The following is a 14,567-nucleotide window of genomic DNA, read 5'->3' as shown; positions in this document are numbered from 1 at the left end:
CTTTAATTTCCGGTTTGCTCTATTTGATTTGACTTGGGGAAAATGGCACGGATATGCGTCTCTTATTAAACGGCCAGTTTCAACGGAGTTGTTTTTTTTGTTTTGTTTTGTTTTGTTTTGTTTTGTTTTTTTTTTTTTTGTTTAAAAATAAAATTAAGTTGATACGACCGTAATGTACAAACTACTCATAGGGCGTAAAAAGAAATTGAAAACCGAATTATTTAGAAGAGCGTTTTTCGACAATTAATATGCTTTATGTTTTAATTTAGGGTAGTAAGTAATGTGTATGGAAAGAGTTTGCGTATGTGGGTGCGGAGAAGTTTCCGTATGTGGGTGTACGGGTGTCTGTGTGTGAGCGTGCTAGTGTGAATGCTAGTTTATATTATAGTCTGAGTGATTGTAAAGCGCCATAGAGCACTTGTCAGTGGATTAATGGACGCTATATAAGTATAGATATTATATTATAATCAGTGGCGTGACATGCTTCCAGTATAAGGTGGTGCCAGAATCAGAAGAAAACTACTTAAATCATGCTATATTTGTAAATACAAAAGAAAGAAAAAAAAATTATAGAAAAGACTTACATAAATAATTAAGAGGCGGTATTTACCATTTCTCGGTTATATTATTTTTAATGCTATAGTCCATTTTGAAAAAGATGGATGTGGTGCCAGGCACCAAATCAACCAATATAGCCACGCCCCTGAATAATGATTAATGACCAAGATAGTCACACATACCTAATTAATAATTTTCCTATCGTTATGTCTCTTTTGCCACTCCTTTACCACCCGCTACAATTATGGTATTTTGGTCGGAATGAAGTGAACAAAGAAGATTGAGTTTAAAGTAAAATCCTCCAGAAGCCATTGGGCCCATGGAGCCGGAGTTTATACGGTTTCTATAGTGTAAAACGGACAGTAGCAATTGCTTTCTATCCTTTGGATACGACACCGTCTATTGCAAAGTCCTTTCCGCCAAATCTAACAGACTCAGCTACCCATTCCCTGATGGGTGGACAGGAGAGGGCGGGGGAGGGGGGGGGGAGGATTCAGGTAAAACACCTCGACTGCACTTGGGATCGATTTTGGTCCCTTTGCGTGTGAAACGCGTGCTCTACCAACTGAGCTATCGGTGCAAGTTTTATGAAATATAAGAATTAAATAACAACAGTCAAAGTGATTGGAAGCATCAAATTAGTTAACGAGGTCAGAAGATATTGTCGTTTCGGGTTTCCTCTTTGTCAAAAAAACGCGATGGATTTATGGACGTTTCGGGTCTCCCCTTTGTCAACAAAAACGCGATGAATCTATCGTCTTTAGTAAATAAAGGGAAACGCCCATGGCATAAAATACGAGTATGTCTATAATGAATGACACATACGCACACACATGCTCATACCTAATTTATTCATCCGCCTGTTCCGCCGAAAGCTAAACCAGAGCTGATGGAATATGGCCATGACAAACAGGAGCACGAGTACTAGAGGAATGACTAAGGTGATGGCTGTGTCGAAGTAGGTCAAGGCGTTGTTGAAGCGGTCGTATTCTGGGGAATGAAAAATTGATTGAGTCAATCAATGCATTTAGTTGTGTTCAACCGTAGCCATCGTTAACTTATAGCCTGACACTAGGACCGTAGCTATCATCAACTTATAGCCTGGACACTGAACAACAAATGACGTCAAAAGACTTCATTTCAAGAATTTCATTTCAAAATTAATTGAAAAAGTCGTTGCTGCTCGCTTAATTAACCATACCGAGATGAATGCCTTAAATTTTAAATTTCAATCTGCCTTCAAAGACTCTCATGGCACAGAAACGGCATTACTTAAAGTTTTTAATGATATTGTAAATTATTTAGATAATAAAAGTGCTGCGATGCTCGTTTTACTAGATTTAAGTGCCGCATTCGACACCATCGATCAAAATTTACTTCTGACTAGACAACGTGATCAATTTTATATCAGTGGCACAGCTTTGGACTGGTTAAAGGAATATTTGTGTGAAAGAACTCAGTCGGTAATTATAGAAAACAATGTATCAACTCCGTCCATATTAACGTGCGGAGTGCCTCGGGGATCTATTCTCACCCTCCTCCTTTTTACAATGTATACTGCTCCCCTCTCTGAGATGTTGTCCACCTTTCCCAATGATTTTCATTTTTATGCTTATAACACTCAGCTGTATACAAAACTCAATAATGATCCAGAACTTTCATCAGTATCTGTTATGGAAAATTGTATTGCCAACATAAACGAAACTAAATAAAAACTTAAATTTAATGATTACAAGACAGAAATTATAATTTTTGGTAGTAGGTATCAACTCTCAAAAATAATTACAAATGGATAAAAGCTCTATTAAACCTAGTTCTTGTGTGAGAAATCTTGGGGTTTATTTAGATTAAGAGTTATCCATGGAAGAGCGTGTTTTAAAAATCTGTCAATGTTGTAATTATCACATTATTGATGATGACATTTCATTACAAAGACGCTTGTTAATTTTATTTTATTACTAGCAGATTAGATTATTGTAATGCCCTTCTCATTGGCTGTCAAAGCAGATTAATTCATCAACTACACAAGAACTCAAAATAAAGCGGCTAGACTTATAAAATTAATGAAAAAAAGAGATCATATAACACCACTTCTCCAGGAATTTCACTGACTTCCTATGAAGTTTAGAATGGAATTTAAGTTATTGTACTATGTTTTTAGCTGTCTGGATGGATTGCCATCTGAATATTTGTAGGAACTAATTATTTAAAAATATGAATTCACTCTAAATTTAAGATCATCTCGGTCCCAACTTTTTAAGGTTACCACCTCAAAATCCACTTTTGGTAAAACAAAACAAAAGCCTTTTCATCCATTGTACCACGCCTATGGAACGCACTCAGCCCTCGGACAAAGTCCTGTGAAATTGTATCATCTTCCAGGAAATGTCTGAAGACTGAGTTGTTCCATAAGGCTTATTTTTAAAAATGAAATAGATGTTGGTTTGATTTTGTTTCTGTATCTATGCCTTTTATGTAGTGTCGTGATTTATTTTGATTTTTTTTTTTTGGGGGGGGGTAGTTTTTAAAAATTGTTGTTGTTGTTTTTGTTTTACTATTATGTAAAGCGCCACAGAGCACGATTAACGTGGATGTTTTGGAGCTATATAAATTCATTATTTATCATTATTTTATTATTTATTAACAGGGAGCACGGTACACAATTTCCCTACGCTACTTATGAATTATGAAAATGTATACCTAATACCTTGGTATAGAATTTTGATGATGTTCATGATAATGAAAAAGATGTCACAATTTTAAAAATTGTAAATCTAAATACTCCCCTCCCCTTTTTTCCTTAGTTTATTCAGTACTCATAATATGTCGATACTATTGTATTGGGAGAACCACTAACTATTTGCTTTGAATAAAGAGGGTGCCAGTTGAAAGAATATACAAAGTCCAATCTTAAATTTCAATGTGGCTTTGCATGTTTTCCTTCTTGGTGTTCAAATAGTTAATAGATTGAGAAATTGTATTAGCTCTCCAGAATAACGAATAGATATTAACCTAATTGTAAGCTGATTTGGCAAAACCCGTCGGATGTCGCACGAGTTAGTTTTGAGATACGAGCGAAAAGGAGTATAAAAATAACCCAGGATTCATATGTTTGATTTTCAGCTCAACTGTTCAGCATTGTGTCTTCCACACCGACATAATAATACCATTTTGTGGAAACGGATCACACAGAATCTTACAATGATGCCAAAAACAGTGAAATAAGTCGTGAGGTCACACCTTCCTCCTCTTCCGGTTCGAAAATCATTGGAAGTGTGTATATAATCAATCCGTCGGAGACCTAATAATGAATAAGTTTAATATTTAAACTCTCTCGAGTTCACCCTCATTGAAAATCGAACAAATCTGTTCGATTTTCCATGCATATGAACTCGAGAGAGTTAAGAAGGCATAAGAAGGCATAACTATTTTAGCAGCTGGATGCATAGGTATATTCTTTGGATTAATGAACGTTAAAGAGAAATGATGAATGATCTTTAAGACTATCAACATTGAGACGAGAAAATAAGATGCCCTCACTCTGAAACCAGAAGATCAATTAAACAAGGTATGGATCCAGTCCACTGGAAGAGTTTGTTTCTTACATCACACTTTTGTGTGGCTATGTGGTTTTGTGGTACGACACTCGCTTTTGGATCGGAAGGTCCTGAGTTCGAGCCTTGCTCGTCGCATATTTGAGTCCTTGGAAAAGGCTCTTTACTCACATTATCTCACCGTGTAAAATTAGTACCTGGCCGTTAACAGCGTTGTCTCTGTCGTAAAAAAAAAATTTGTAATATCGCCTAACAGGCGCCATGTCTCATTCTACATGTTACGTGTTACTGTTGGTCAGGGACCCCTTATAAAGCGCTTTGAGCACGTTTAGTGGATATTGCACTATATAAAAGCTCAATTTATTCATTAATATATATATATATATATATATATTATATAATATATATATATATATATATATATATATATATATATATATATATATATATATTACCTGGAATGAGAGCACATCTCGTAACGTTTCCCGCCTCCACACTGTGAACTGTCCAAAGAGGAAATTGGTAACAGAATATGGCCACGATCCCCAAGAAGACCAGCATGACCCTGGCGTTACCCATAGTGCACAGGCTCTCCACTTTGTGAGGATGGCAAATCCGGATGTAGTTTTCAGCCGTCACCAAGACAACCAACCAAACGGAAGTGAAGGCGCAGACGTAGGTTGCGAATATGATGATTTGGCAGACACCGTGGCGGTGAAACCAGGGAACTTCTATTCTGTCAGGTAAGAAAAAAGCAACATATTTGTAAAATGTAGACATAAATAGACCTCAACAGTCGTGACGTCACTTCCCTCGTAATGACTTAGAAACTGGTTCTAAACTATCGGAGCAATGGCGGACGCCCTTATGAAATACTTCTCCGAGCATAAAAGTGAACCCAGAAGGGAAAAACATAATAAATGTGATCATATTTTGACTTTTATACATTCTGATCACATGACATGTGAAAAAGTTCTAGCTAGCATGAAGAATATAAGGTGCCGATTTTCTTTGTTTAGAACCAAGCTACTGGGCGGACGTGACATCAGACTATTGAATCCTATTGGGTGGTCACCAAAAAAATGAGACACTTTTGTTGCTTGACAATAACACGATTTCTCCATAGAAGTTAATGATTTGTTAATAAGTAATAGAGCAATATATTATTATATCGGTGTATACAAAGATTCATAATAATCAATTGAAAAAACATAGGCAGGTTAATTTATTTTTTAATCGACAGCAAAAATGAAATATCGAGAAAATGCCATTTTGTGTATAATCCCATTTAAAAAGCTTGCAGAACTGTCGGGGTTTAACTCTCTTCTTGCCAGCCATTTTAGAATTTTCCCCAAAACGTCACACCCACCCAACGCAAAAATAGACTTTTCTTATTCAAACAAAAAAGTAACAAGTACATTCTATAAATAATGTTGTTCATAAAAAAAAGAGCTCCACAACACAATGTTTAGTATTTATAGCTGTGATCAAAGCATTGCTTTACATTTTGGGATGTACAAGAGAAATCAGAGTGAGAAAATTGTCGGTTGCATCGCAACGACTGTGACGATTTTCCTATGGTTGGTAAGGTGAGGGTCATGCCCATAAAACAAATTCGTGTTACAACAGGCTGGAGCAGCCTCACATGCCAGTATTCACACAAAGCAGTTTTAAACAACAAACAACATCGATTTTATTATCTCTCAAGAAAACAAGTTCCACCCCCAGTCACTTGTCATGAATACAATGAATTATTGTATTTGGAATTCGATGACAGATAGGAATATACTACAGGCAACAGAAAACGCCTTTCACTAAGTTGACATTTAAAGGAAAAAATTCAAAAAAATGTTGGGAGCAATTCACTGATAGTCATAATTTGATAATAATAATAATGATGATGATGATGATGATGATGATGATGATGACGATGATGATGATGATGATGATGATGATGATGATGATGATGATGATGATGATGATGATGATGATGATGATGATCATGATGATCATGATGATCATGATAACAACATCATATGGTAGTTGTTTGCTTTAAGCGTTAAATGTGCAAAAACGATTGCGGTTGCGTAGCTACTAGCGCTAGTTATTGTGTTCATTTATTGTGAAATTCGTGATTTCCGACAAGAAGATGTTAAAGTTAATTTGCTTACGTCTCCACTCGAACAGCGGAGGATTGACACAAACGTGGATAAAAAGAAAAAGATCCTCCCACACTAACAGCAGAGAGTTGACACATACGTGGATTAAAAGATAAAGATCCTCCCACACTAACAGCAGAGAGTTGACACATACGTGGATAAAAAGAGAAAGATCCTCCCACTCGAACAGCAGAGGGTTGACACATACGTGGATAAAAAGATAAAGATCCTCCCACACTAACAGCAGAGAGTTGACACAAACGTGGATGAAAAGAAAAAGATCATCCCACACTAACAGCAGAGAGTTGACACATACGTGGATAAAAAGATAAAGATCCTCCCACACTAACAGCAGAGAGTTGACACATACGTGGATAAAAAGAGAAAGATCCTCCCACACCAACAGCAGAGGGTTGACAAATACGTGGATAAAAAGAGAAAGATCCTCTCACACGAACAGCAGAGGGTTGACACATATGTGGATAAAAAGAGAAAGATCCTCCCACTCGAACAGCAGAGGGTTGACACATACGTGGATAAAAAGATAAAGATCCTCCCACACTAACAGCAGAGAGTTGACACATATGTGGATAAAAAGAGAAAGATCCTCCCACTCGAACAGCAGAGGGTTGACAAATACGTGGATCAAAAGAGAAAGATCCTCCCACACCAACAGCAGAGGGTTGACAAATACGTGGATAAAAAGAGAAAGATCCTCTCACACTAACAGCAGAGGGTTGACACATATGTGGATAAAAAGAGAAAGATCCTCCCACACTAACAGCAGAGGGTTGACAAATACGTGGATAAAAAGAGAAAGATCCTCCCACACCAACAGCAGAGGGTTGACAAATACGTGGATAAAAAGAGAAAGATCCTCTCACACTAACAGCAGAAGGTTGACACATATGTGGATAAAAAGAGAAAGATCCTCCCACACCAACAGCAGAGGGTTGACAAATACGTGGATAAAAAGAGAAAGATCCTCCCACACCAACAACAGAGGGTTGACAAATACGTGGATAAAAAGAGAAAGATCCTCTCACACTAACAGCAGAGGGTTGACACATATGTGGATAAAAAGAGAAAGATCCTCCCACACTAACAGCAGAGGGTTGACACATACGTGGATAAAAAGAGAAAGATCCTCCCACTCGAACAGCAGAGGGTTGACAAATACGTGGATAAAAAGAGAAAGATCCTCCCACACCAACAGCAGAGGGTTGACACATACGTGGATAAAAAGAGAAAGATCCTCCCACACCAACAGCAGAGGGTTGACACACACGTGGATAAAAAGAGAAAGATCCTCCCACACCAACAGCAGAGGGTTGACACATACGTGGATAAAAAGAGAAAGATCCTCCCACACGAACAGCAGAGGGTTGACACATACGTGGATAAAAAGAGAAAGATCCTCCCACACGAACAGCAGAGGGTTGACACATACGTGGATAAAAAGAGAAAGATCCTCTCACACGAACAGCAGAGGGTTGACACATACGTGGATCAAAAGAAAAAGATCCTCTCACACCAACAGCAGAGGGTTGACAAATACGTGGATAAAAAGAGAAAGATCCTCCCACACTAACAGCAGAGGTTTGACACATATGTGGATAAAAAGAGAAAGATCCTCTCACACCAACAGCAGAGGGTTGACACATATGTGGATAAAAAGAGAAAGATCCTCCCACACCAACAGCAGAGGGTTGACACATATGTGGATAAAAAGAGAAAGATCCTCCCACACGAACAGCAAACGGGCTGATATACTATACATGCATAAGAAGAGAGAGATCCTTGTGTAAATTGATACTATAGTGAGAAATAATTAAACATGTGACTTGGTGAGATGGTGGCAATGCGAAACGAATTAAATTGAACACCCCAAGACAAAAATTTGCTTATAGTTCTTAAATCATATTTTTATGATTTTTCAGACAAAAACAAAATCAAAAACCCAGATCAAAAACAAAATGTACAAAACAATCAAAATAAAAAAAAAAACGACAAAGGAAAACAAAATATAAAATAAAATAAATTAAATAAAATAAAATTTGAGCTTTTATATAACACGATGTCCACCAAATGTGTTCAAATCGCTTTACATAGGGCCCAAATCAACAGCAACAATAAACATGTAGAACGAGATATGATGTCTGTAAGGCGATTAGATTTTTTGTTTGTTCGATAGAGACAAGGCCATTTTCGGTCAAGTACTCATGTTACATACACACAGACGTGTGTATGTATGTATGTGTGTGTGTGTGTGTGTGTGTGTGTGTGTGTGTGTGATTAAAGAGCCTTTTTCCAAGGTCCAACATTGCGCAACCAGAAGGTGATTCGAACCTGGGCGAGTGTCATTCATGCCACTAGACCTAATTTTTTTTTTTTTACAAAATTTAGGCGCTTCCGCCATAAGATATCGCGGCCCTCGCCTAAGAATTCCACGAAGAAATATAAATAATTCATCCAACAAGATGTCTGATGTCAACAGGATTCACCCATGTTGTCCAAGTGAGCAAATTGGGGGTTGATAACTTGCCGAAGGAAAACAAAAACGAAAGTGCCTGAAGTGGGGCTCACGGGACCTTCCGGGTCACAGTGCAAATTCCTTTACCACTCGGCCACTTCGCCACCTTGCCTCAAAGCCGCACTAATAAACAACAATTTATTATTAGGTCGTTCCTTCAGAGCCATTCGGCCCATGAAACCGGACTACATCCACTTCATAGCTTGAAATAGGCAAGACCGATAGTTTGAACAGCTTGCTACCCTTTGGATTGGACGCTAATCTATTAAAAAGTATTTTCCGCCATATCTAACAGACCCAGCTACCTCATCACTTTTGGGTGGACAGGGAAAAGGGGGAGTTAGAAAGAAACTCATAATACATTGGACTTATCATCTTTATAAAAACTCGACCTTTTATATGGACCAATATCCACTAAACGTGCTCAAAGCGCCTTTACAAAGGGTTCCTGACAAATAGCAACACGTTACATGTAGAACAAGACATGACTCCTCTAAGACATATTACACAATTTTTTTTCGCTGCTAACGGCCAGGTATCATTTTATACCCGAATACGGTGAGAGAATGTGAGTAAAGAGCCGTTACCAAGAACTCAACTATGCGCCGAGCAATGCTCGAACCCAGGACTTTCCGATCCGAAAGCGAGTGTCAAACCGCAAGACCCCATAGCCGCATTGGTATTTATTGTGCTGTTGTGAATTAGATTCCGATACGTGAACTAAAGCTTGCATGATCATGAATGTTGTATGTTAATGGAAACGTGTAGCCGAACTAACCACGACAGTCGTTTTCATTCGAAAAACCAAAAGAAATGACGACTGGACAAGTAAAGAGATATTTATTTTTGTCTCATTTCATTCTAATTGATTTTCGTCTATTTGCATCGCGCCTCTTCAAAAAAATCGACATTTGTCCTCAAAAAAGAGATTATCAGGGACTGAATTACAAAGACAAGTAACTTTAGGAGTGGTAATAGAGGTTTAAATCCAGACGATACGTACCTATCTCAATCTATGACAAGCCTTGTGAAGTCGATAAAGTCTCTCTCGCCCATTTTTAATTTATCAACGGTCAAAGTCGGTCAGGTAGTACCGTATGTAGGTGGGCGCAAATGATTCTTGCAACAGGACGGTGCTTAATATCAAATAGCCGATCATGATATCAAGCAGATAAACAATCATTTTATTCAACGAGTGACAGAATTACCCTTAATTTTTTTTAAAATGTTTGCAAGATACCTGTATATCAATCTCTACAAAGTTATATAAAAATTCAGGTTTTGTATTACTTAGATTCTTTTTTTTTCTGTTTTTCTTTGGGGTTGTTTATTTTGTTTTGTTTTTTTTTTGTTTTGTTTTTTTTTGTTTTTTTTTGTTTTTGTTTTTTTTTTTGATTGCCATAACATCTTATTTTCTGTTTTGTTTTCGTTTTTGTTTTGTTTGTTTGATATTTTTTCTCTCTTTGTTTTGTTTGTAACTTTTATTTTGTTTCTGGATTTAGGAAAGTAAGTTTTGTTGCTTCAACTTCTATGGTTTAAAATGTCTAATAATTCAGATTAATTTGGCTTTAAACTCACTTGTCTTGTTTTGTCAATGATATTATGCTTTGATTGACAACTGAGAGTTTTTTTCTATTTGAAGAGTATAGAACAACTTTAGAGTGAAGCCACTTTGCACGGGACGTTAGAAAGATAATGGAGTCCCTAACAACAATAACAATAAAAAATAAAACCAGCTGATTTTGAAACACACATAAACATGCAATGGATTAACTATGGTCATAATAGAGGTGCTGTTTCCAAAAGAATAAAAGCTCAAGTTTAATTGTTATGTCTTATGACCAGGAAGAAAAGTCAATAACGCTTTTAATCGCACACAGAGAGACAATTCGAGCAGACCCCTCCCTTTTTGTGATCATCGTTAGGATCATGGGGACCGAGAAGGAGAAAGTAGGATATATATATATATATATATATATATATATATATATATATATATATATATATATATAAATATATATAAATATATATATATATATATATATATATATATATATATATATATATATATATATATATATATAGAGAGAGAGAGAGAGAGAGAGAGAGAGAGAGAGATAGAATCGTGTTTGATACAAATATGGTACGAAAAGTGCTCGACATGTAGTAATGGAGCGAATTATTATTTTAAATATTTACCACAATGTTTGAGACAGCCTACATTAATGTTTCAGGCTTAATTCGCCATCGTCAGGACTGAGTTGTTTTGTTGACTGTTGTTGTTTGTTGTAGTTCCGGTTTGTAGTTAATTAACAAGAACTTCCGGCGATGTGGACACGTACCGTACATCTCACTTTTCGTGTTGAGTGTGGCTTCATGAGGGTGTTTGACTATAGTATAATTCTCTTCCAGGCAGATAGATAGATAGATAGATATAGAAAGATAGATGGAGAGAGAGAAAAGAGAGAGAGAGAGAGAGACAGATAGATAGATAGATAGATAGATAGATAGATAGATAGAGAGAGAGAGAGAGAGGGAGAGGGTGAGTTTGATAGACGGATATATAAATGGGAAGGAGAAAGTAGGATATACAGAAAAATTGAGTCAGAGGAAGATGAGAGAGAGAGAGAGAGAGAGAGAGAGAGAGAGAGAGAGAGAGAGGGGGGGATAGACAGATATATAAATATTGAGACAGAGGAGGAACACACACACACATACACACACACATACAGAGAGAAAGAGAGAGAGAGAGTAGTAGTAGTAGTAGTAGTAGTAGTAGTAGTAGTAGTAGTAGTAGTAGTAGTAGTAGTAGTAGTAGTAGTAGTAGTAGTAGTAGTAGTAGTACAGACAGATATATTGAGACAGAAGAAGATGAGAGAGAGAGAGGGGGGGGGGGAGAGAGTGGGATAGACTCTTTATTCACATTCTCTCACCGTACTTGGTTATAAAATGCGTACCTGACTGTTAACAGCGTTTCCTATGTCCAAAAAAATTGTAATATAGCCTTACAGGCGTCATGTCTCGTTCTAGATCTACATGTTAAGTCAGAAAAGTTAGTTGAGCAGGCACTTATGTTGATAATAACAAGAACTGAAGTGAGTAGAAAAGTGCCAAAAAGCTTCGCGGCGGCAATGGGGGCTCCAACCCGCGACCGTACTGGTACGACAACTCCGCCTGGCCGTGGAGATCGTGACTCTACCGTATGAGAAATCCACGACCCCCCAAAAAAGTCGCTTCAAACCTTAGTCTTATTAGAGCCTTCTCTCCCCGACTTCTTGAGGTAATGGTTCAACACACATAAACGCCGCGAAATTAGTTGACAAGCATTTTAAGTTAAAATATACTCTGGCTTCATTTGCCTCATGACTCAGAATGACTACTTACTTAACAATAAATAGTAAATGGAAATGCCATTAGGAAAGTGCAACCGAATTTGTCAAGACGGTCGTTTACTTATGAAAAAAAGGTGTGAAGGCTAAAAAACTGAGCAGATATTTTAAAGTTTATTCGAATTGATTTTCATCGTTGTGAACCAGCGTTTAAGGTATCAGGGATTGAAATACAAAGACGTCAAGAGTGGCAATATGATTTTGATACCAGACGATGCTTATCTATGTCAGGTCATGTCAAGTGGGTAAGCATGCTCTTGTTCATAATTAAATTTCCTCCCTTTCACAACAGCACCATAAGATCCCGTCGCCTCGGCATTCCTTGGCGGAATATAGATCATCCATCCAACAGGATGTCTAATATCAACAAGAATCACCCATGTTGCCCAAAGAAAAAAAAAGCGAAAGTGCCTGAAGCGGGGCTCGAACCCGGGAACTTCCGGATAACAGTGTAATGCATGCTTAACCACTCGGTCACCTCGCCCCACTCTTGCTCATAATATTTATGTATAATACTAGAGGAGAACTTGTTTCCAAGGACTCAACTATGCGTTGCTCAGAATGGGACTTGAACTCTGGACCTTCCTGTCTGAAGGCGAGCATCATACCAGAAGACTATATTATAGACGCAAATCTATACTTACGTCTATATATTATTATACTCACCTGTCCAACCAGACGACAAAAAGGGCAGATAAGAACACCGTGTCTGTGAGACACTTAGTAGTCAAGTACATGCAGCAAGATTTCGTCCGTAACGTACGTTGTACCAATATTCTCACAGCCATCACGTTGAACACAACCCCGAATAGACACAGGAGAGGAATCACAACGTTTTGGACATCGATGATCGTCTCGTAGGACGCTCTGAGGTCGTCGTTGGCAGCCGCAACGACGGCCGTGTCATGCATCACGTGATCACCGCCATTGGAGGCCGATGGCGTCATCAAGATGGTGTGCACGGAAGAATTGGGTCGCACAAGAGAGATGTTTATGAATACTGACATGTTCTTTGGGTAATCCTTGATACTGTCTTTATTGGTGATTAATCCATTCCTCTGTTAATCCCACAAGATCAAACTTATGTAAAGCCTTAAAAGACAACCAAAAAAAAAAAAAAAAATGCACATCAGTGAAAATACGCATTCACAATAAATGCACGTGAATAAACTAAATTACTTCTTGAAATATGTGATTAATCTAGACCAAATTGATTCAAATTAAAGGCGAATTTAGAATCAAAATGGTGAGAAAAAAACTAACTTTGAGTCTTTCTCATTGTGAGAAATTGTGTTTATTCTCCGCCATAACGAATATAAGTGAACCAAAAGTTCCATTTTTGTGGTTCTATAGTCAATATCTAGCGCCTTGTACATCCCGCCATAACGAATAGAATTGAACCAAAAGTTTCATGTTTGTGGTTCTATATTCAATATAGCGTCTTGTACATCCCGCGATAACGAATAGAATTGAACCAAACGTTCTTTTTTGTGGTTCTATGGTCAAAATCTAGCGCCTTGTACATCCCTCCATAACGAGTAGAAATGAACCAAAAGTTTATTTTTTGTGGTTCTATGGTCAAAATCTAGCGCCTTGTACATCCAGAAAAAAACACCGCTTTAAGACGATAGCCACAAATGGTAGTTATTTTGATTAAAAAGGTCAATTACAATATTAAATCTCATTTCTATACCGCATAATAATGATAAAATCGTGCTCTATGCGCTTTATATTGGCAATAATATCATGACAAAAATCAAATATTTTTTTAACAAGAGTCTAATACCACACATACTATCAATTGACATATACAAATAAAATCGAGATAGATAGTATAATATAAGAAAAGTCATTATGTATGATATTTCTCATAAAATAAATGTTTCAATTTAGATTTTTAAAATGACGCTTTTTTTAAACCTCAGGAATGGTAGACACCCAATGTTTGTCGTCACTTTGCCAGTTTAGATTTATCTCCATCTTTCAAATACGACAATAAACAGGTATAGGGATATTGATCTTAACAAAATATTTGAAAATGAGTATATAATTTTAAAAAAAGTAATTTAAAAAAATGAATAAATAATTAGATAATAAATAAATAAATAAATAAATAAATAAATAAATAAATAAATAAATAAATAAAATAAATAAATAATAAATAAATAGATAAATAAATAAATGAATAAATAAATAAATAAATAAATAGATAAATAAATAAATGAATAAATAAATAAATATATAAGTTTTAAAAAGAAAAGGAAAAAAAAACACAAAAAAAACAACAAAACAATTTAAAAAAAAACAAAAACAAAAACTGGATTTTATATGACTTAACCCTGGTACACTCTTAGATAGGGGAATTTAGATAGTA

At 36.6% G+C, this 14,567-nt stretch overlaps 1 protein-coding gene across 1 annotated transcript in view; it reads right to left on the bottom strand.

Moving 5' to 3' along the window:
• LOC144980865 (uncharacterized) overlaps window positions 1-14,567 on the bottom strand; it is a 79,705-nt gene that overhangs the window by 5,314 nt on the left and 59,824 nt on the right. Inside the window, exons 3-5 of the mRNA XM_078928748.1 lie at window positions 12,860-13,285; window positions 4,568-4,848; window positions 1,402-1,548 (exon numbers count right to left, since the gene is read on the bottom strand). Coding sequence (XP_078784874.1) covers window positions 1,402-1,548; window positions 4,568-4,848; window positions 12,860-13,200 — 769 coding nt within the window. The 5' untranslated portion in view covers window positions 13,201-13,285. The remainder of the gene's footprint in view (window positions 1-1,401; window positions 1,549-4,567; window positions 4,849-12,859; window positions 13,286-14,567) is intronic.

This window comes from Berghia stephanieae, chromosome 10, assembly GCF_034508935.2.
Source record: "Berghia stephanieae isolate SIO BIC M18660-M18661 chromosome 10, UCSD_Bste_1.3, whole genome shotgun sequence".
Taxonomy (NCBI): domain Eukaryota; kingdom Metazoa; phylum Mollusca; class Gastropoda; order Nudibranchia; family Aeolidiidae; genus Berghia; species Berghia stephanieae.
Note: the sequence above shows the minus strand (reverse complement) of the source record. Positions and strands in the feature narration are given on the sequence as shown.